Consider the following 24,753-nt stretch of genomic DNA (forward strand, 5'->3'; position numbering starts at 1 on the left):
TCGGATATATCAGGAACACATTTGATCACATTTGGCACGGACATTTAATTGGACTTAAGTGACAGAATTAAAATGTGGAGGTCAGGCTTTTGCCCTGTGAGCTCTTTATCTTAAGAACACCTTGAGAGAATCCTTTCCAATCAGGCACAAATGTTCACTTAGAATCACTGATAGAGATTTGATTTTGGGGGTATAAGGTCTGTGACCTCTTAAGCCTCTTGAACATCATGTCTCAAGTCTGTCTTTAGGAAATCTTTTCAAATTTTGACTACAAGTTGTCACTTGAACTCAAAGATTGACCTTTAAGATTTCAGTGTCAAAGGACATAGTGACTTCATAGGAGTCTGGAAAAAAAAATATATTGACAGAAACTGCACTGGTTGTTAGAGGCATACAACTGCAGGGTGCTATTTCTACATGAGGTCAGTCTACATGTTTAGCTGTATGAAGGAAAACGTTATCTGCAAATAAAGACAACACATGACATGCAATGGATGGTTTATTGAAAGTGTGAACTTTTTGAACTGCATGGCAAGCACATCTCCTTTTAAACACAGCTTGGTCAGAAAGTATTATTAAATGGTATGGGTGTCTACAGCCTTCACTGTTGGTACTGTTGTCTGATTTTAATTGTTGGATATCAAAGCTGCCGTGAGCACCATTTAATCTCTACATTCATACCAGTAACTTAAATGCTGAAATACTTTCAGAAAGATAAGTCACATGACAGCATGATTCAAATCAATTATTTCCACAGATCACAGAACTTTAGCCAAAATGTACATATAAGTTATTATAAAACATGTTAGGTAAACAATAAGACAAAACAACTTACTGGTTTAGTTTTGATGACTGGGAAACAGAAAAGAACTTGCAGATGACAATATATTGTATTTTTATACAAAACCTGTCACACAGGTAATAAACAGGTGAATGTCTTTGTCTGAATTTGGCAGTAAACTCAACATCCAGTGTTGAATAATGCAGCAGTAAAACCACTCATGCGACCTTATTCAGACCACCATTATGAGCTGTGTGTAACAAAACAAGGTAAAAAGCCTTCATGACTACAGAAAATATCTAAACAGGATGAGGGTCTGCATGTGCATGCAAATACGTAATGCTCTCACGTTCTCTGTAACGGACTAAACAATAAGACAGAGTAGTTTGTATTTGTCTGACATCTACCTTTGGCAAATGTTCACGCTCTGTGTCACTGCAGCTCTTCTATAGAGGCGGCGCTCCACTGACGTCACTCTTACAAAAGGCAGGTTGATTTAAAGAGCACTGGAAACGTTGCACATATGACATGGATTTTCCTAAGAAAAGATTTGGCTCAAAAGGGAGCACCAAAAAATGTTTAAACAATTATGAAGTGGAAACTTCACAACACAGTGTATCTAATATCGAAAAAGAGCTTGTTCGGTTGCATAGAAAACTTCTACAAAAGGGGACCGATATAACAAAGCATAAACATAATACAGCTTACATGTGAGCCTGAGAGATGAGGCTTTAAACAGAGTTAGGGGCAAATCGAATTCAGTTTCCACCATATTTCTTCTGATTACTTAGGACACACTTGAATAAATAGAGTTTCTCATGTAACATCTCTTATCTAGAAATAAATTTGTCCCAAAACCCTTGCTACAACTTTATGGTCCAACTGTTCAGAACTAAAATACTTGGCTGAAAGTAAAAGAAAGAATCCAAGAAAAACAGACACACACATAAAACACACTTTCAAGTCTGAAATGATCAGTGAATCAATAGGAACTGGATTATTCTCGTATTTGATTGAATTCACCTTCTATGATTCTTGTCATTTCAAACCTATAAGTAATACAAAAATCCAGGAGTTATTGTAGTAAAGAATTTTTTTTAAATTACCGTCAAGGTATTAACAACTTAATATTTTCGAACAATGTAAAAATAAACACTAGCATATAAAACAAAAGGCAACAGATAATCCTCCATTTCAAACGCTGAGGATAGTGTGGGGTTGTGTTTCAAAGAAAAGGGGGAATTGTGGTGGTCCCTTGGCTCAGCGTGGGAGCTTCATGTCTGCCTGTATCCAGAGAATCAGAGTAACACGATACTCATGTAGTGATCTGCGTCCTACGCCTCAAAACGCTTTGGGCAGACCATAGGAGCAACGAGGGTCCACATGTAGAGGCTGAGACAGACCCAACAGGAGGCCATCTTGATCCAGAACACCGACCAGCTGCCGTCCAACAGCTTCTCAATCTTATGGTCGTCATAACTGCAAGAGACGCACACAGTCAGAGAACCGAGCAAAGATAAACAGTGGAGAAAGACAAACTGCTGTTGTTATTTGAACCCCAAGAGACAATAGTGGATTCGCAACCCATGACAATAATGAAAACTTGCATTAATAGAGCTGCTTTCAGACATGCACTGAACTCTGCAGATCCTCCGTATTTTCTCCAGAGGAGGTGCATGTGTGAACGCAAATGTCTGAGTGAGAGGCTCTGCATTGTTTGCGGACTTTCTCCGCCTGGCCCCCTATTATAAAGTCTGTAGAAATTCAGGAGGATTCAATGTGTGAACACAGCAGGGGATCCCCTGTTGGATTCACCCCTAGCGAGTGGGGGGGTTGATGAAAAAAACAAAGAAATATCTCCCGGTGAGAAGGCGGTGTCATACACGTCAGACACCAACGAAGATGTTGAAAAGGTTTGTGGTGATAAGAGCTGAAGCTGATGTGTCTATGTGTTGTAAAGAAAATCACATGATCTCTGAACCGGAGTTAATACGTTGCTTCCTGTCTCTGTCTGCTGCTCCCGGAGGCTCCACCTCTCGCCTGAATAATGCAGAGGATTTGTTACTGTTGTGAAAAATAAACCTAATTATAATAATAAAGTTAATGTCTCCAGCATGAATGTGACTAAAATTAAAAATGCTCAGGAACATTGAAGTGACCTAGTCAACAAAGCAAGTGGAACAAATGTATCTTGTAATACCTGAGCTTGCAACCTTACCCAATTACTTGAATATACTTCTTTTTTTTGGGAATATAGTCATTATTACATGCCCCAAGGAGGTTATAAATCATTATCTGTCAGTCAGTCAGCAGGATAAACCAAAAAATCACTCAACTGATTTCCAGGAATTGGCGAGAAGGGGCGTAAGCCTTAGCAGAATAACTAATAGCTCTTAGCTCTCATGCATTTCTACTCAATCTGACAACATATTATGCCTCCATCTGCAGAAGAAAGAGTCATAAGATAAAATGTATTTGCATAAAACGGAGCATATACTTGAAGAGACTACATCAAATTAAATTAGAAATATAAAGTTAGTTATTGAATTGAGTTATTACTATCCATTTGTGGGAAGGTATATAATGAACAGATACAGTCTTTACTCTGCAGTGAACTTTCACTGGTCTTCAGACTACACTGAGTCACAGTTGGAGACTTAGTTGGAGTTAAAATGTCCACATGCAGCTGCTTAATATTTTATTGCTTAACAACTATTGCCTTCTTTTCATTGTCCATAACTGGAGTATTGAGTGCACACAAACACAGCAGGTGAAGTGTGTCACTTACTGGAACCAGTTGGTGACGGTCATCATGACATAAAGGGAACCCAGGAAGAAGACAGAGTGGAAGTAGGTGTAGCCGTAGATGGTTGCCTCGCTCTCGTCGTACACCACGTTCTGTCCTCCACCAGTATTCTCCTCATCGTAGTCATCTGAAACAAACACATTAAGACAAGGAGTTCAGTCAGCGACATGTTTAATGTGTGAAATGCTTGAAACACTAGAGAAAAGATATTGTTCTAAATCTGGACTGATTCATTGAGAATAATCACTACATTTTGATGTAATATATAAAACTTCTTTTAATTGTTATGTTTTCCAATATATAACGCAAAAGTGTTTTATTTCCAGCAGGTGGCGGTGCAGGCCTACCCACAATTCCACCTCCTCGCTGGGCCCGCTTTCCTGTATCATACTAACCTCCTAGTAACAGTGACATCATCTGTGTTTGCTGACCAATACTTTCTCACCATCCTCAATCGGGCTGAGGAATAGCAATGAGCGTAGCCCCTCACAGTGCAAACACTACTCCAGGGGACATATGCATACACACTGAATATACTGAAGAGACAGAAGGGGGGAGCAGAGGGAGGGATAGATACAGTAAAGATGTGTTGTTGAAGGAGCCTCCTCACCTGTGTCATCTCCAAAACAGAAACAACAGCGAGCTCTCTGCAAGGAGGAGGAAACAGAGGTTACCACCGAGCTGGAATTGAATATTTGTAAGACATAAACAAACAGACGCATGCTTCATTTATTGGGGGCATCATCTGTTTAATTTCATAAGGGCGTCTGGGCAGAGGGATTTTAAGTTAGTCTGCAAGACCGGTCTGAATATTTCATTAGCCGTCACACTTAGTGAGTTCTGAATACTGGGGTGTTTACCTCAGTCTCTGGCTCACTGTTCCTAAGCACCCTGAGCGCTACAGAGCTTCGCCTGGTGGTGGACGTCAAGCTGGAGGGAGGATGGAAAAAAGAAAAGTAGAGAGAAAGAAATAAAAAGATAGATGAGGGGGAGAGAGAGGGGTTGCGATTCCGTCACTATGCATTTTTCCAATCGCTTGCAGTTCCCTCTTCCTCAAGGACCAACCACAAAAGACATAATACCTCCACTTGATGGGAAACATATGTGAACAAATGGAGAAAGCCATCGTTCTCGCCTCACACGCGCTTAGGTCAGCCACAGCCAATCGTACGCCGCCTCTCCAAAGTCACAGCCAATCAAAACTAACCCTGTCGCTGTCGCTACAGCTTGCCATGAAATACATTACATTTATTCTTCATTGACCAAACAGAGCAGCTGTTAATTAGTTTGGATTTCGATTTTTTTTGCGTAATCTCCACCTCTACACATATATAACACTAAGAAGATATACTGCAGGGAAATACACTAAGGCTACGAAAAAGATGTGTGTGTGTGTGTTTGTATGTGTTGTCTTACCAAGAGTAAAGGACACAACCAAACAGGATAACTGTTCCGCAAGCTGTAACAATCTTCTTGTCGCTCTCCGTCCCCGAATCGAAGGGAAACGCACACACGGTTTGGTTCATGCCATTTATCTCCAGGACTGGACAAAAAGAAAGTGCAGACAGAGACAAATGAGGTGAAAGAAGTTTTAAAAGGAATAGAGAGATTGCCAAAGACAGGATAAAGAAGGATAAAGATAGATTAACATACAGTGGGTGCAAGAGCATTCAAAGCCTCAACAACAGTATGTAGTAAACTTGAGTGCTGACATAAAATAGAGATCTCAACCAATTTGTTCTGTTCTCATTTGTATGTGAGCTGCTCCGCACAATCTCCAGTTTCTCCTGCCAGCCCACTAGTAAAAACTCTGGATAATGTCCAAGTGAGCCCATGTTGAGAATACAGCAGGACATTTTCCGGAGGATTCACCGCAAGCAAGTTGATGATGTTTCAAACAGACAAAGAAAGACGAGAGCTTTTGGTGATGAGGGTGTAGTGTAAATGTATTGTGTATGTGTGTCAGCTTGACTGTTCTAACACTCTTTAACCTTGAATGTTAAACACACCAGCTGGTCAAATCTACCTAACTGTAACTCCTCCTTCTCTCATAACTCGCAGCCTTGTTTGATGTGCTTATCTCAGTTTTACACACGGTATTTTAATAAATATCTGCACAGCAGTTTAGACAAAGTTCAAAGTGTTTTATTTGTCATATACAGTCCTGTACATGAAATTCTTACTTTACCTTCTGCTACAGGTACCGTGCTTTAAGAGTTTTAAAATAAAATAAAATACAAATACAAAAAATACAGGCCACTCTCTGTAACATTCTGTTCACCTTGTGGTCCGTTTGCAAAAGCTTACAATAAAACTCTCATAAGACATTTTGGCTTGTCGATCCTAATAATTTTTTTGTTTCAGATTTCCACCACAAGGTCCGACGCCTGTGTTGATGTGCTGTAATCAAAATCACGTGCTCTGTAGTGGAATTAATATGTTCCATCCTGCCACCTGCATGCTGTGCATGTGTGGTCGAGTGCACAATGTTACCTTTAATCCAAAGTTTTGGGACTATCATACAGAAGCTACGCAATTCGGATATAGTAACACTTATTGTGATCAGTTTGGCCCGGGACAAACGTGATCACTATAAGCAGTTTCCAGTGTATTTATATTGATCCTATTTCTATGCACAACAATGTGTCACAGTTATGTAAGACATCAGATGCAAGCTGATCAAGGCAATAATGGCTGTGACTACTACAGTAGGTGTAGATGGGCGTCAGTTCATACTCACTTTCTTTTGGTTTGCTGGAGAAGGCTGAGAAGGTGAGGTACATGACGTACACACTGATCACTCCGGGCTGCAACAGGCCTGATGTGGGCTGCACTGCAGGGACACAAAAGGGAATTCAATACTACTAATATAACTTACTGACAGAAAGTTCTAGTCAAATGTCTCACTACTTTCTATTATTATACTGTGCTGGACGACTGTGTCTTATGTACAGACTGTATATAAAGATGGTTCCCTAAAGTCAAGTTTTTCGATAAATCCCGCCTCCTTTATATTAATGTATGGGATACAAGCCAAACTAAAAAGTCAAAATACCTGTAAAATATTTTTTTTTCTCCAAGATGGTTACAGTTTAGGTAGTTCTTATCTTAGCAAATGCTTGTATTCTTATTTGCGTTACAGAGCCAGTTGAGATAATGTGCATATGAGTGCAGGTTTCTCACATTTCTGTATGCACGGAGAGATGGCCAGCAGGGAGATGATGAGACAGAGGCTACCGTTGATGCCCAGGAAGACTTTGTTGAGTAAACAGGCCTCAGAGTGGGTGTAGAACCAACCCATGAAGACCACGGCTCCCACTGCAACACTGAACAGCACCAGCGTCACCAAGGCCAGAGCAGCATACCACAGCTTGTTATATGCTACTCCTGCACTCCTGTAGATGGAACGAAAGAGGTACGGAGAGAGAGAGAGAGAGAGAAAACAGACAGCGAAAAGAAAAAAAAAAACATGAACAAGGATAAAGAAAATTACAGAAGTAAAAAGATCAAGTGAACAAGGAGAAAATAAACTAACACAACAGGGGTCGGCCTAAAGAAAAAGTCAAAGAAAGACAAAGAGTTGGCTTTTACTAAAACGGGCAAGTGCGCATATCAATACATTGAGAGGTCTGAGTTTATTTGGTTACCAGACTAAATTTAAACAATTGACTGTCGTAGGGAGGTTGTGTCTCTGGCTGTGTGAGAGAGAATGGGAAACTGAGTGAACAAGGAGACCATGTGCATCCTGTGAATCTGCAGCGAGGATGGCCTGCTGCCAAGCCTCCCTTCCACTCACAAACACACAAAGCTACATGACGCCCTCTTTCCAAACTATTTACATCCCAAAACACCCTGCGGAAGAATACGTCCGACCCTCAGAGTATCTCAAGAACAAATAGAAATCACAGCAAGTTTAAGAAGTTCATGGGACAAAAGAGACAAGAGCAAAGAGAAGACGTGTTGCTTTCACCAGTTTGTGTTCCATCTGTGCGCAAACTCCACCAACAGCTTGAGCTGGATCAGGAGGAAAAGGAACCCGCCAGCGGCTCCCACGTAACGCCACACTGTAACATTGAATAAGAGAGAGAGAAAGACAAGGATATTGTTTGAGTGATGACAAGACAGGCATCTTAAACCTTCTGCAAGACACAAGGCTCTCAAACTCTGAGACTACTGAAATCATCAGGGTTCTTAAGGAAGTTATAGCCAAACGATGCAAATTACTAGCTGTGTTACTAACTGTTACTTCAACTATTTCCATATAACTTGCTGTGTCCTACTTTTTGCTTTGCAACTACAGAGATGTGGTTATGTTAGTGATACATTAATTAACAGCTCCAGAGCTAAGTGTCCCATTTTTACCTTCCAGAAAGGTTTCCTCTTGTGGGAGGAAGAATCCTCCAGCGCAGCATGCCACCAGCACAATAAACTTCAGCAACCAGAACCTGACATGTAAAGAAAACTATAATGTTAAAAGGTTATACAGGAAAAACATTACAAATAAATGAAAGTTTACTTTTAAAAACATTAAATAAAATGAAAAAATTATATGAAAAACATTGAAAATAAAATGCCAACAATCAACACACATAAGATTCCTGACAGAACAGCCTCAGAGTTCTGAAAGTTTTAGAAATGTTATATTTTAATCATTTCCTTATTACTAAGTCCTTATTGCTTATTTAACACTTGATCTAATTGTCTCACTGTCATTCACCTATGAGTCATGCGGCACACCTGCTTTAGCTAGCCTGGGAAACAGTAGAAAATAGAAGACAATCTGTTCACTACCAGTGACACCGGAACAAACTGTCTTTGTAAGCATCACAACACTGTGTGTTGTGTATTATCTTATGCTGCTCAGGGTCAGACCTCCTGATAAACTTAAGGTGTGAGAGCTCTGTAACCTTCGAGGTGTTTGTATGTGGGATGCGTATCTCGAGAACCGTTCAGCTTCACACTTGGCATGTGTATTGTTAATGGCCCAATGAAGTGCAGTATTGAAGTATTGTGTGTTTAGACACCTGACACATTCAATATTAATAAACTTAATATAAACAGACAACCAGTGCTCTGTATCAGTCAGTAGCTGGGACTCATCGACAAAAGTTACAACAGCGCACTCACAACAACAAGGCACAACAACAGCAACAACAACTAAATCTCCAGATCGGGGTTCTGCGTACTGATTTGAGCTTCACTGAACTTTGAATAAACAGGGGAGCAGCTCTTTGTGCAGCAGCTGTGGAGCAGCTTCAGGGTTGTGGACTGAGGCCAGCAGCTGGTCTGAACTTGCTGCGGCTAAATTACTACAGGTCACTTCTTCAGAAAGAAATCGGCCGCCAGCCTTACCACCGGCCAAGCAAACAGCACATTCCAAACAGGCAGGTTTAGAATGAGCGCTGCATTGGTATAACCAATCCACAAATATTCAGAAAGAATATGATCTGATGGTCAACATTGGGGGAGTTCATTTTACATCTTACTCATTACCTTATCTTACGACCACCTGTTACGTTGAGGCCCAGCAAAGAGATGCACACAATGTTTTTCAATATTTTACTGCTCAATACATCCTCGAAGTTGCTGCATATTTTCAACTCAAGTGTTTGAGTATAGTTTGTTTTTTTGCTTTCACAGCACTTCACAGAAGTTCAGCGTTCCTGCTGGATATTAATGTGAACTGTTTAATGACAGATGAGACATGGGGCCTTCTTCTTACCCGTTATGCACGGCCGCCCGGCAGCCTGTGCTGTTGTTGACTCTTATGGTGAAGATGGCGAAGAATAAGAAGAAGCAGGCCATACCGAAGCACATCTTGTAGACAGCGGAGTAGCCCACCAGGGTTTTGCAGTTTTCTCCTGCGTTCAATTTCTCACACATTTCGGCGTAGAAGGGGATCTGATTGACAGGGATAATACACAGAAAACAGTCATTATGGTGTTGATGAGGATACCCCACCTCTGCTCATGTTTGTCTAGTGCACGGCCACAGAGAAAGGGCCCAATAGTGTCTATTCGGAGCGTCATGCCTCTAAAGGAGCAAAAAGAGAGAACAGGCAGCGACAACAACCCCTCTTTCTCTCCATGAAGACCTCTTTCATCCCTCGTTCTCTACAGGCTGTTAGAGGGGCCTTACAACTAACTGTCAGTGTACACACACAAAAGACACAGATGAATAAATTACTGCCTTTTGTCAGCGAGTCAGAGAAACTGGGAGGAGGGTAAAGCAGAGGGGGCATGAGTAAGACAGAGAGACTGGGAAATCTGTCTAATTATAAAGTTTGGAAAATTACTTTGAACTCAGGTGACCTGCGTTGAAAAGAAGAGAGCACAACTGGAGGGAGTGAAGTAGATAAGGACGTTGCTGTGGCCTTCAACAGAAAAATGAAAGTGCTTCAGTGGCTCTGAGCCAGCGGAAGAGACAGCTTTTGAATTTAATAACCACAGAGTCAAATTCCTCTTCCCTTCACTGACGATGAAGTGATTTTACTTGACTCCTTACTATCTCTAAAAGGTAGAGATAAGAGGCACAAGCAAATACATAAACATAAGATGTTCCAACATTTCAGATGATACACGGTTTGACTTTGCTTTATTAGTCTTTTGTCCTTAAAGTGAAGTAAAGCCAGCGGATTGAGTTGTCATCTCCTCAGTTTGTAGCTCAGTCCAGACCCAGATCACAACATAGAGTAAAAAGCCTGGTTTGGATCTTTTGTCTCATGTTGAGGACCATATTAGCATGTCCATGGTGTTGAGATTAAGAGGGAAAGGGGCCTGCTGGTTCAAACTGCTGTAAATCTCTTGAGAAAAGACGGGCGCTCTCATACGCACAATGGCTGCTCTCTTAGCTGGGACTTCCCTCTGTGCTCAGTGTGTGACTGACAGTGAGTGTGTGTATGTGTATGAATGTGTGTGTAACTCAGCAGGCTATGCGTGGGGCTATCAGAGGCCATTTTGTGCCTGGGTAGGCCTTTTACAGGGTTCTGCTCTCACAAGGAGGCGCACAACGGGGAGTCGTTTTAATATTGTACTGTAGACACTGGCAGAGATGGAAAGAAGGAAAAAAAGACAGCAGAGGAAGATTGGTGGAAAAATATCAGTCATCAGATACGCTCTCAGACGAGGAAGCTTGCAGTCATTGCCATGGTAACACAGTCAGTTGAGCGTATTCTTCCCAGATGAAGTATTGTCATTATCTTCTGTTTGCAGTGTGTGCTCGGATACACACAGTGTACTTACTAAGGTATGGTACCAAAAACAGCACCATCATTTGTCGAGCATCTATATTGAGCTATCCGCATAAAAAATGAATGAGGAGTTAGTGAATCAGGACATCATCTCTGACACCATCTGCCAGACTGTGACTACAGTCTGACTCACAAGGTTGAGGATAACTAACCACTGAATATTATAGCAGTTAACAGAGGAGGCCTTCCAGTTTAGTTTATTTCTCGGACAGGCTACATCGTTACTTCTACGTTTTTTATTTCAAAAGGCATCACCTCTGTCAGATATGCCAGGCGTCCACACAACTCTGGAGTTGAGAGCTACTAAAATAAAAAAAAGTTTAGGAATGCTGCAGGGCCTGTTTTAGTTTATTGTAGCCTTTGTTGATTCGTTACATTTGTGATTTTCATACATGCATTAAATTCTGCATTTTCCAATGATACAACTGTTTACATGCGTAGGAGATGAGCTATTATTTGAACAGATTCTGAGTACAACGGCAGACACATGCCCAGTACACCTGAGGGGTCATATGATATGAGTTTTCTGGACGGGGAATAAAACTGACAGGGAGTCAAAATGCTTGTGTGGATAGAGATCCTTTAAACCTTTAAAAATGTGCTGGTATACACAGGTTTTTTTGAACATGGGTAAACTAATTAAAATTTGAATCCATGTTAAAGCCATGTTAGTGTGTTAGTGGGTTTTTTGACCAGTAGAAAAGTGGCTATAAGTAGTATGGATGTAGCCTCACTCTGATAATAATCCTGCATTGAAATGATTCAAAGAGGCAACATAGGAGAAGAAATAACAACATGAAAGCTGTAGAGTTCAAAAGAGAGAACTACAGTCCTCCTGTGTAACTTTTCCCAGCTTCAGAAGCTCGGTGGGTGATTGAAGACAAAAAAGCTTCCAGCCTGACCTTCTGCCTACTCGATTGTGGCCCTATTTCTTTGTGGAGACACAGGTTCCTATTATTTTTATAGAAGAAAGCTAAACTCCAAAGTTGGCTCAAATGACGTAACCTATGTTTCAAAATGTGTAAAGACAGTGTGTGAGCTACAAAAATGCTCTTTATCTTTACTTTCACCGTCGCTCAATGTCAGTATGTGTGTCTACCCCAACACTCTTCTGTCAACACATCGAGCCGGCCAAACAGTAAAGGTTATGGTACTGAGGCAACTGTTGACTTGGTTACTACAGCCTCTGAGCCAAATCCACTCTTCTATTCAGTGAATAAGAAAAACAACATTAACATAATTAAGGCTTAAATGCCTTCATATTTTACACATTTCTGGGATTTAATTTGAGGTATTGGTACCCCTAAAATAATATAAAGTTTCAGTGGTTTAAAGTCAAAAAAACTGCTGCTATGTGTATTTCCATGTCCTCTCTTCTGCCTCTCTCTGGAGCTGCAGACAGAATAGGCTGTTTTCGCCGGCCTCTTGAGCCCCTCCTCTGATTGGCTGACTGCACTTTGAGTGACACGTGTTGGCCTATCACCGGTCTCATTCTGGCGCGACGATCTCTGGCTGTAAACACAGCTGAAAGTCACATTATGTTTGGATACCGCTATAGAAGACCAGCCACATATTTACATTTTTATCTTCAAATATTTTTCTGCATTCAAGAGACTGATAAATTGTTCAATAAATGTTCTAAATGTTCAGCAAGGCGACCTGTCCAGGGTGGGGTCGCCTTTAACCCAATCTCAGCTGGGATTAGCTGCAGCTCCCCCTGTGACCCTTCGAAGGAGAAAAAAACCCCACATCGGTCGAAAACTATTTAGGACAGAAAGTTTACTATTAACCTCACTCACCCTCATTTAAATTGAATCCACTGAAAAACAAAGATAACAATCAAAATTTTCTCTGTGTGCTTTAATTTCCTCCCTATCCCCTTACAAGTGACACTTTCAACCAAAAACAAACATATAAATGTTAAAATATGAATCAAACAGATACAAACCACACATACATTTCTGAGTAGACTTTTATCAAGTGTATATTGTGCAGTCTACTCTATTCAGAATGTGTGCACGTATGCACGTGTGTGTGTTGCGATGGAGTATTGCATCAAAACGTATGTACTCACACGTTCTTTCAGCTCCTCCTCCACAGTGGGGGACATCATGATGACACAGATGACGGTGACCAACAGGAAGTAAAGGGCATACATAAATCGGGTCCCTGTGGACTGCTTTATCTTGGGGCAGCAGTTGCAGCAGCATGAGCAGGCCGCCGAGCCGCAGCAGCAGGCCAGCTGCACACAGAGAAAAGCATAATCAGATTAGCTTTCACAATTTTCTACACCATCTGATACACACGTAATGTATTTACGGGGCCCTTTTAAGAGAGGACCAGGGTTTAAGTGCTCTTTTAACATCAGTCGCTGTCGGCTGCAGCATCTGCTCTTTGACCTTCCTGTAAGGAAGTGAATGAGGCACGAAGAAATGTACCATGTATCATGAGACCAAAATGCATTTGGTTGTTGTTACATATTCACTAGTTCCAACAAAACTGCTTTGGAATTTTGAAGAAATATAGAGAAAGAAAACCATCTGGTCCTTTTAGTGATATTATTAAACAAATAATTGGTAGATATTTAATTTCAACAGCTTGGGACAAGGGGAACATGAAGAACCCTATTTATTCGAGATGTTCTGATACCAGCATTGGAAATGCTTCAATGGTGCAGAACATTCCTGGTTGGGCATCGGTGAGGACACAAATCTATGACCTGATACTATGTCTTTAAAGTATGTTAGTTTTACAAAGATAAAATAATTTTCTATAAAGATATAGATATCACATTGTCTTCGCTGCTTCAAAACAGCAGTTGTGCTGTGCTGCCATTGGCAAGTACTGTTTTTAGAGCAGCGATGAAGATTTCCTGTAATGTTGCGTTAACCAGAGCTAGCCAAAATATCAGCAATTTGGCTGCAATTGTTCTGGAAAGTCCCACAAGTAAAACTGTGTCATGCACAGGATGCAAATAATAGGCTATAAAACAAGGATGACAACAATATCTTCCATACATTGGTCCAGCATTGTGTGTCCATTGACATGCATACAACTGCAACAATACTAATTGAAATCCCCGGGGAAAAACTGCAAAATTCAATATTTATAACAATATAACTGCAACAATTACTATACACAACACAGTAAAAGGCATTCAAGGTTAATCACATGGGTGCAGAATCTAAGATCTGAGAGTGGAGTCATTTTGGGACACTTGTGTGTGGGAGTGTACTTTATTATCTTTCCAGAGCTTCAGTCTTCACGATCCCACACTAATTTACCACAGATTTGAGCAGGAAGAAAAAAATTATGGCAATGAACTGAACAGATGAAAACTTTGCGATGGAAGACACTCGTCTGGCTATCTCTTTAGCTCATTCATGGTTTCTATTACGATCACAGGGGACAAATCCCTCCCATTGCTTCATAGAGGCAACTCTTGGTCAGTACAGAGTCAGACAGTGAAGGCTCTTGTCTTCTGAAGACAGACAGACACACACACACACACACACACACACACACACACACACACACACACAGGCCTACTCTGTTTCTTCTGACAGGCACTCTCATAAAGACAGGCCCGTTGTTCTATTTGGGAAAGAGGAGGCTCTATAATTATACAGTATAACATCTTTCTGTAGCCACCCCACCCTGCCTGTGGAAGCCTCCTACCTCTCAGATGGCAGAACACACACTGCTGTGGTGAAAGGTGTGGTGCACTGTGGGGCTACACTGGTGCTCCACTGGAGGGCTCATATACACTATTTTCCTATGTATTTTCTCCCATTATGGGATGTGACACCAACTTCAACAAAGTGTGAAGCAAATGGTGCCACTGTGGGTTACATGACAATTCTAGTCTGACCATAGCTGAGTCCTTTTGAGCTACAGGGAAACTTATAAACTACCATTATAGCATTAAGAGACGTAATAACTTTTAATTAGAGGGCGTCATGGCTGTGAACTGAAGCATCTCAGGTAAGTTGTGTACCATCTAGTGACATCTGCATCTGACTAATCACCACAGTTACCTCAACGGAGAAATGTGAGGTGACTGGTATCTGCCACAAGCGATTCATATTGAAACATCTATAACACTAGTGCATGTCAACAAACTAGGTATTATATTAAATGTATTAAATAAGTTACAGTTGCAACAACTGGGCGTAGGGATACAGAAGGAATGATGTGCAGGGGATGTTGCATGTGCACTGTCAGAGTCTTAAACCCCAAGACAGGATACACAAATGTATCCCACCAATCCAGGATTCCTATTGGATGTGGATCCTCTGGTGAATAATAAATTTATTCTTCAAAACCGGCAAATTGTCCAAGCAGCATCTGTTCAATTTGCCGCTCAGTCATAACAGTAATCTTAGCCCTTGTCTGAGTGTCTGTCCTAATCCACGATCTGGATGTACTCATGTAGTAAAGCCAGTGTGCAAACGCTGTCTGATGTGTTGCATTCCGCTCCAGATGCCAGTTATGTGTGGTATGCTGCAGACAACTGATTCCTCGCAGGCACGGGCACATGGTCTAGGATCAAGCCCCTTCTCTGGCCACATGCCTCTTGCTCCCTGCCGTCCATCTCTGTCCACAGATTTCCCTGCAAGTCTTTTCTAGATGGTCCAGTTGATTGTTTTTTTCTGCCTCTAAAGGTTTTAGCCATTTTGTTGCACACTCTGAGGTGTTGTTTTGATAGTTCTCTAATTTGTCTCTGCCCCCTTTAAAATATTATTCCTCCAACCAAGCTCTGTGGCAATATGTCCAGCATTTTTTGAGTAATCTTGCTTACAAACAAACAAACAAACAAACAAACAAACAAACAAACAAACAGGGGTGAAAATATAACCTCCTTGGCAGAGTTAAGCAAAGAACAAAACATGTTGTAACTGCACCTTTTTTCAACACAGTGGGGAAATCACACTAAGTAAGATTTCATCTGAAAATTTGAGTTTGTGTACTTGTGATCATTATTCTGTGTCTGTCTTGATATAGAGTCCTTGAGACCAAGAGTGAACTTGCACGTTAAGAACAGCAGAATATAGGTCAATTATGAATTTAACCTCCTCACGCTATCTGGGTAAGGGCTGTGGGCAGCAAACACAAAGACATCTTTGATGCCTGAATGAGATCAGTGTATTACCAATCTGGAACCAACAGGGGTGTTTCTTATCAATTCAAGGATAACTGTGGGAGCAGGGATCAAGCTCATACACGTGCACACAATTCACCAATGCTTGAGATACCGTGGAAGAGAGAGTATTAATGGGTTTGACACCGGGCCTCTCTACATGTGCATATTTCTGCTTTTGTGCACACGCAGACCTCTAGCCTTGAATCCAAACCGTTTTATTTATGTGGCCCCTTTGCTCTATTTCACTACACACAGCTTAACAGGATAAGCCGTTTTCTTTGTCTCTGCTGCACCCACATGTCTCTCTCAATGGGCGATTAATTAACCACAACCGACTGAGAGTAAGCAGGAAGAAACAGGACGATTTAGGCTGTGAGGGTGTTTAGATTTCATTAGTTAGGGGGTGTTTCACCAGCGGACGGCACACAGTGAGGGGGCCCAACAGCAAACTCTGCACAACTGACAGAGGGAGGGGAGAGGGGACACAAGAGAAGAAAATGTCCCGGGGAATTCCACCACACACAGATACATGAAAGGATATCCATGGTAACAAACCCTGACCCTACCCACTTCACGGGCCATCCACCTCCTCCTCCTCCTCCGCCCACCCCACCAGCGAGCCAGCAGGTGGTCGCCGAGTCTGCAGAGTACACCCCTACTTCAATATCAACAGCAACCCCCCCACTAGCCTCTCATACTGCTGTTCCAATGATTATCATCCCTTGCTTGCAGCAAATAGGGAAATGTTGAAAAAGCCAATTGTGAGATAAATTAAACAAAGACTCTAACAACTGATGGTTGATTGTGAGACCTGCACTAACTACACAGTGATTGTGGGACTCTCTGGAGACAGAAAAAGACTCAGCTCTTGCTCACTCAGCCTGGAGCTCTCTTTCACTCTCCTATCTCCCATCCTCCCCCACCCTGTTACTTGGGGACTCATTGTCGTCATCTCTTGTATTTTCTACTTTTATAGTCTCCTCTTTACCCTTCTTTGTTATTTGCAGCTGCCCTTTACCCTAAATCACCCACACCCCTGTGCTCCACCACCTTCCAGCTGTTCCAGGGGTCAGAAGAAAGACGATATTGCTCACACACAGGAATCAGGTTTACATAGAGTATAGGACACAACAGCGGGGGAAACCCTTAGGAGAAGAATGCAAATAACATTCAAAATGAAGCAAGTGCTTGCAGAGACAGAATTAAGTCTGTATGGCCATGGCTTGTTCAGCGAGGCCTCTTCTGACCTACAGCTGGATGCTAATGTGATAGACTCCTTTATGTGGACAATCCTGAAACGCACATCTGTGATCAGACTGCGAGCGCTGATGATAATTACTATGTTTCCCCCCCTCCTCTATCCTTCCCTGCCTTATTATCCTCAAAGCTGCAGTGATGATAAGATCTTAAGTATTTGGACAAACAGGAAAGAAACTAAAAAAAATGCACAGCGGTTAAATCGGGTGCAAGGAGCCACGCTGATGCAACTGCTGATGCAACAGACGGTTCACAAAAATAGGTCACTCACTACATCACTGTAAGCACAGCAAATGGAAATATGGGGGCAGACTGATACAGAGCCAGTTAAAGGTTTTCTCCTGCAACAAGTCAAAGTGTCTACACAAGTAAGGAAGTGAGGAGATCATCTGACAAATTCTGAATGGGATCTGTAATGCAAAATTACTACTGTATTGATAACGCTTATGTAAATGCCAAAACTGACCTTTAATAACCTTCCTCATAGCAGTTTCACATGAAAACAGGTCTAAGTATCAGAGCTCCAGCTCTCGTACTCGTCCCCTCCAGTTCGACCTTGTCGCACCCCTCCTCATCTTTTTTGTTATCTCCTGGGATTTCACTTTTCACCCTCTTCACACGCTAGGATCACTCAGCTGCATTAAAGAGGACGCCTGCAAATGTTCCTTGTCTTTTCACTCTGCAGAATGCTCGTATTTGCATATTATATGACTGTCAGACCTTCTGTTGAAAGAATAAAGTACATCTGTCCAGTAGTTTTTGCAGAATCTTGCTTCGAATCAAACATCCAAACCAACCTACCAACAAACGGACAGGGGTGAAAACATCCTTGGCGGAGGCACCAACGTTAATGAAAGAAGGGGGCATTAAATATTCAGCGACTCTATCAGTGGGACTATAAACCTCAGGTTGATTCAAGCCACAGTGTCCTTGTTTGTTCATCCATGCCATCTGATCCATTCATATTTAATCCCTGTCCTACTTTACCTACTTTACTTTAGTCCAGTCTGCAGTCGGCTGCTTTAAAACGAAGGGAACTCCCTGTTAGTTTCAGCCAAACGATTGTGGCCACTGGATAACGTTGACCACAATGAATCATGGCAGAGCTCAGATGAAACTACACCCTTGTATCTCAATTACGACAATGCTGTGAGGAGAAACCAGCAGCAAGGGGAAATTGAAAAAAACAAGAGGGAGAGGGCAAACGAAACAACTTTAAACAATAAAATATAAGGCGGGATCTTTCTCACACACATGTATGGTATGGTAACAAAAGGCCTACTCCAATTTCCACTTAGATTGTGACTGACAGCTCCTCTATTGTGTGTTCAGCTAGGCAGCTGTATACACACAGCAAAAATGTATCACTGCTCTGGTTCCTATACACAAAGGGAAGTCTTTACTTCTCTTAAGTCTTTACTTCTCTTGGCAAACATATCCCCAACTACAACCAACAGAGAGAAACTATAGTCTGCTGAACAGACACAGGAAAACAGAAACAAAGACAAAAGAAAATGAGGAACGGCTGAAAACAGAGGGCTGACATAGGCAATCCCCTGCAGACACTGTGAGTCACAAAAACCACCAAAGGAAACAGACCAAACAAGAACGGGAAGGCAGTAGTCTAAATACAAGGCAGCCTGAGATCACCAGGCTAATCCAGCGTCACGTTGTGTTTACTTAGAGGCCTGTTTCACTTCTCAAAGTGCACTGTTTGCGAATGTGAGAGTTCAGTTGCACAAAGTCAAACACAATAACATGTCATTCCCAACCACGTATTCACGGTTGACCGATGCAAAAGGTAGCATTCGCAGAGCTGGCTGGCATTTCACATGGTTACATCAGCCTTCAACCCCATGCACAAAAAAAGAAGAGACTAGACATTGGAAGATGAGGTTGAGGAAACATTATCCCTGCGGACTGTATGACAGTTCAGAGGGACAAAGAGATGGAGGATTGCCAATTACGTCCCTGTGGGAAAACCTGCTCCCGCTGCTGACCAGAGCAAAATTCCTGCGAGGAAGCTGAAAATAGCAGACATTTCTCGCAGTTGGCCAGTAATCCTAATCATGTGACTGACCCAGGGGACCACTACAGATGTTGAGGGCCTGTTTTAACACTAGGCTAAGGTTTTACAACTCTAGTGATTTTTACAGGCCATCAACACTTGTTTTTAGGATCACCTGCCCAGCCGAGCTGTGACCTTGGCAACAAGCAGTCGCTCTGCCAACTGATAGGGACAGCTGTGTGTCAGTGAGTGTTGCTGGCCTGAACAGTTTAGCGATAGTTCAGGATTTCACAATATTTACTTATCTACGTAAAAAAAGATCACATTCCAGTCAGCTGGCCCTCCTAAGAGCTGCAGAATCCATCATACAAGAAATGCAACATTATGATTAACCTGCATCAATTGTTGACTGCCCACCAACACATAATCATCAGCAAATAATTTTGCCGTTTTCAGACATTATGTTCAGAAAATTGGGTCCGGACATTTTCCGGAGTTTGTCTTTCACATAAGAAGAATGTTGCAGGAGCTTGTTCGGGTCAGACGTGGTCACAACAACAGGAGAATATATGGAGTATTCAGGTGAGAGGTGGCGCCCTGGTAGAGCGTGCAAGACCTGAAGTGTAAATTCTGCTGCAGAAAGCAGTGTTTTTCTCTACAGCAAATCCACACCGGCGGCAGCCTTCATTACCAAAAGCTCTTAAATCCAGTTGTCTTTCCATGTTGACATCTTCGTCAACGTCTTCTACATGTATGACACCTCTTTTGAATCCTTAAATATTTACATACTTTTTACTTATTCAGTTTTGTGTCCAGCAAGTGTTAATTTTCCAGACATTTTCTTGCTGTATTCTCACATTGGCTCACTCAGACATTTTCCAGACATTTTACTAGGGGGCAGGCAGGAATAGTTCCAAAAAATGTCTGAAGCATCTGAATCGGACATGTGCGTTCTCACATACAGCCTTTTGGAAAGTTTCAGGAAAATGTGCGGACATCGGTGGATGTTTGTAAGCTGTTGTTATCTTGTACCACCCTGGTTAAAGATAAGACAGCCAGAAATGTCTAGTGAATAAAACAGGGAGTACTGGAGTGGAGTTGAGCAACATTAAAATACTCGACAGAGTCCAGGTTCAGTTCTTAATTTCTCACTCAGTGATACTCCAGAAAGATTCTTGCTGAATGGCAGCCTCTTCTCCTCTAGGTTGTCCTGACATATGCACCCTGCCAGCATTGCTGTTCTGCCTACACATAGACTCAGTCCTGTCCCACAATCACAGCCAACACTCGCAGCGCTTTGGACAACACTCAATGTTGAGCTAAAGCCATACCCTCTGTCCCATCACAACATGGCAAACATCCCTGCTCCCACTGAGATATTACAAGCGAGCTCCCACACCATCCCTGCTTCTCTCTCTAAATCTAACCCAAACAACGCCCACCCTCCTATAACATCCACCTCCAAGCCAAGGAGGATATAATAACAGACCACACATCAACCTGGGCCCCTGTAAACCTCAAGAGGGGCACGCATATGCACAGGCAAAAAAAAGTTAATTACAAGTACACACATAAATTGAGAGGGCGACAAAGCTAAATGAGGCGCCTGTGGTTGGGATTAGCACACAACCACAAAACTGATCTTACATTTTGCCCTTCATTTTCTCCTAATCCTTTGCTGTTTCCTTCATTCTCAGTCCCTGAAAAGAACAGGAAATAGAAGCAAGCTCTCCTATGTGAGGGATGTGTCTAAGTAATTAAATTCCTGACCAGACCAGCTCAGCACTAGTGACCCTGTGGTCAAAAACAATCTGTTCGCTGAAAGACGAAACCCTTTCTATCTTTACAAACACATCACTTGAGTGTTCACCACTAGCTGCTGTCTTTTCAAAGTATTTCGATAGTTTTATACAAATTAAAGCCCGCAAATATATGAACACAATCCATGTAACCACCAATGGTTTTAACCTCTGCTTTTTGTTGCCGTTTGCCCCTCTCTGTTGGTTTGTCTTTTTAGCAAGATCATGCAAAAGATACTAACAGCTTTCTACAAAACGTGGCTGAAGGATGGGACGCAGGCCAAGAAAGAAACCATCACATTTTGGCGTGGATCCACACAAAGGGGGTGGTGATGGAAATGTTTCTTCACTTTGCAAGAAAGTGCAAGTTTTTATTTTTTACATCCCCACCAATCTCCGTGGGAATAATGAATGGATCTTGATAAAAGAAAAAAGCTGGCATTCAGAGGACTGATATTTGTGAGTGAGTGCAATTTGGTGGGTACTGAGTGTTCTAGTCTTTGGTATTGATTCATTTTCTGGTTCTTTTCCGGTAAAATCATTTAATCTATCAAATGTAAACACAAGCCCAAACAATATGTTTAAAGTTTTGCACCAACGGAAATTCACAACAAAAAGAAGCAGCAAAACTACCGATGAGCATCAAGAACTAGTGACTTTTTTAGCATTTTTAAACGACTTAAATAATAAATCACTCATCTAAATTATTGGGAGGTGATTTTCAATAAAAACACTATTGCACATCTCACAGCTGTGATAGAAGCACACACAGGAGTATATGAATAATTTGGTCTTCTGTGGATAAAGAATCAGAAACAAAAAGTGAAACCATTAATCTTCTTCATAAGGTCTTCTTCAAAATGATATTGTATACTTCTATAATTGATTATTAAAAGCCATTCTGCAACTTCAAAACTTACCTCAAACATAGAAATAACAACAGCCAGTGCCCAATCACACTGTTTCCATAGTTGACATGTAAAGTAGTTGGCTGTCTGCTACTTTAGACTTTAATTCTTGATAATAACCACGTCAGAAACACAACATTTCTATAGGGATAGATGTTTACCGAATGGAGGTGGGACTGAGGTGTGATTTGTGTGATTTGGGAAGCAGGATGTTTGGTGGGTAACTGCACCCCTGTACAGAAACCCCGAAAACCAACTCGAACATCCGGTTAGAACAGACAAGGTAAGTGAGTTTCCAGATAACAACATGTCTACATGTGTGAATATGACGGCTCTTCTCTTTCAGGTTAGTGGCTCGTCGGCGGCGGGTGTTGCTTCGTGTGTCTTTGTCTTCCAGCGGCTTTAACGTCGCCACAGAGAAGTTCTCCACTAGCTTCCATAGAGGAAACCGTATAATTCCATACCGCTAATGAATGAATGTGACTGACAAACATGCCGGGAAGCTACAACAGAGACAAATGTCACAGAGAGAATTCGTATTGTTTCGGGGGACACGCGACGAGGCAGCAACGACCGTCGACGTTTCGTTTACAACCGTTCAACAACACAACAACAAAGAGGTTTGTGGAAATGTTCCTCACCTGAGAGACACAACATGGCGTACACATTCTGCCGGAGTCAGTGGATACAATCCGCCTGAGAGGAGGAAGAGGAATGGCTTTTCTTCTCCGTCGCTTTCTTCCACCTCCACATGAAATCACCGCCACAAGCGTGTGTTCTCTCTCTCTCTCTCTCTCTCTCTCTCTCTCTCTCTCTACCAGCCTGACCGCTGCTGTCTCTCCCCCCCCCCCCCTCCTCTCCTCTCCTCTCCTCCTCTCCTCCTCCCCTCCCCCCTCCTCTCTTCCTCCCTGTCTCTCCTCCCACATCACATCACCATCTCTATCATAGACTCAAAGTAAAAGACGAACACAAAGCTGATCGCTGCCACCGACCGCGTCCACAAGGAGAGATGGAGGACAGGATGACAACAGAGGTGAAGAGAGAAATAAAGTTTACTGATCCAAGCGTCTCACAAAGCCACACATTAAGATATGGTCTAAATGTTGTAACTGTAATGCGAGTTTAAAAAAAAAGTCAATACTTTCATATTCTATTCACAATATGCTATATGCATAATATCAATTTTAAATCACTACCCTAGACAACACTTCACTAAACAATCAAGGACTATCAAGAGGGCAAGAACCATTTGTTACCACAGCAAACATATAACTATCATCTGGTTTTGAATAAGCAATCCATCAGGAAGGCTAGTGGGTCAAAGAAAGAAAGAAAGAAAGAAAGAAAGAAAGAAAGAAAGAAAGAAAATAAATCGTGATTTATATATATAATTCATATTTATCACCTAGGATATCAATATTCATCAGGACTCAGGAAATACATCATTTAAGTTTATATGCATTAAGAGAAATGTAAAATGGAAATGCCCTGAATTGACCCCAAAACTCTTTTAATACTTTTAGTTCTATGTTTATGTTGTTAATATTGTTTGATATATAAATGTTCTGTTTATGTTATGCTATGTTTTGTTTGTTATGTAACGCTAGGCTTTTGTTATGTTATGCTGTGTTTATGGTATGCTATATGGGTTATGTTAATGTGATGTTATTTTCATCTTAATAAAACACCACCTACTTTAAATGTTATTATTCACCCAGGACTCTTCAAAAATTAGGAACATCTTACTTTTACAAAAATGCAGCTTCTAAATCATATAAAAAGCAATAAAACATGAAAGACTTACTCTCCAATCTTATCTAAATCATTTATTTTCTCTTCAGCAAGACCTTCTGTAGATAACGTTAACACATCTATACACAGACATCTTTTGACTTTAAACTCTGCTTCACATAAGGCTGTCCCCTCCCTGTCTTATTCATGCTAAGCCTGTAATCATCCCACTGCAGTTCTTCGCACACTCACATCTTCCTTATTCAGACATATGAGTATCACTTTCTCCTAAAAACCCTGTGCACGTGTTATGCAACCGCATGTGGGCAACTGTGTGCCGAGTCCCACGATGGCTTTACAGGCCAGTGAGGTGGCCTTTATACGAGGTTGAGCTGATAAAGCTGCTACTGTGGCTCTCTATGACTGTGCTGCTATTTGCCAAATCTGTCATCTGACCCAGTCACCCACCACCACCACACAAAGTCGTTGTGCTGCCACTCAGTGCTGTATTGTGGACATTTACCAATAGGCTCGAATGACACTGTGGCCTTTGTCCAAACTTTGGGTTCATGACTTCAAATCCATGAGCATCTCTGCTCAGAACCTAAAAGTCATCAAACTGACCAAGTGTGGTTTTTCAGTTAAATTGATCCTACGTAGCTTTAGGTGTAATTAAACATCTCATTGTGAACACTGGCGAAAAACACATTTAACATTAAACAGAAGATACAAATGACCACTGGCTTCCATTATAGAATAAGAAATAGATTTGATTAAATAAGAGGATTGAGTTTGATGTGACTCAGTTTGACAGGAAACCAAAAGTGCACCAGACTGCCTCTGACATGTCAGACTGTGTTGGATCACAACAATGTTGAAGAGAAAGGACAGGAAGCGAGAGAGGCACATTGTTGAACAAAACAGTCAACAGGAGACATCCTGAGGGCAGGGTTATGTCTCATAAACACAGAGACAGACAGACACACCGACGATCTCTACCATACTGAGTAAACAAACCACTGGCACCAAAGTAGACGGTAACAGTACGAACATGAAACCTTTCTGCCATCC

The 24,753-nt window shown here is 41.7% G+C and overlaps 1 protein-coding gene across 1 annotated transcript; it reads right to left on the reverse strand.

The window, feature by feature from the left end:
* Positions 1 to 486: 486 nt before the first annotated feature.
* Positions 487 to 22,799, reverse strand: serinc5 (serine incorporator 5). Its single transcript, XM_035165537.2, has 12 exons — positions 22,593 to 22,799; positions 12,911 to 13,078; positions 9,310 to 9,488; positions 7,950 to 8,032; positions 7,558 to 7,651; positions 6,771 to 6,982; positions 6,328 to 6,420; positions 5,004 to 5,130; positions 4,448 to 4,517; positions 4,198 to 4,234; positions 3,570 to 3,714; positions 487 to 2,260 (listed from the first exon to the last, which is right to left on the reverse strand). The coding sequence occupies exons 1-12, from the start codon at positions 22,617 to 22,619 to the stop codon at positions 2,116 to 2,118; spliced, it is 1,380 nt and encodes a 459-aa protein (XP_035021428.1). The 5' UTR covers positions 22,620 to 22,799; the 3' UTR covers positions 487 to 2,115.
* Between the last annotated feature and the right edge of the window lie 1,954 nt (positions 22,800 to 24,753).

Source organism: Hippoglossus stenolepis, chromosome 9, assembly GCF_022539355.2.
Source record: "Hippoglossus stenolepis isolate QCI-W04-F060 chromosome 9, HSTE1.2, whole genome shotgun sequence".
NCBI lineage: Eukaryota > Metazoa > Chordata > Actinopteri > Pleuronectiformes > Pleuronectidae > Hippoglossus > Hippoglossus stenolepis.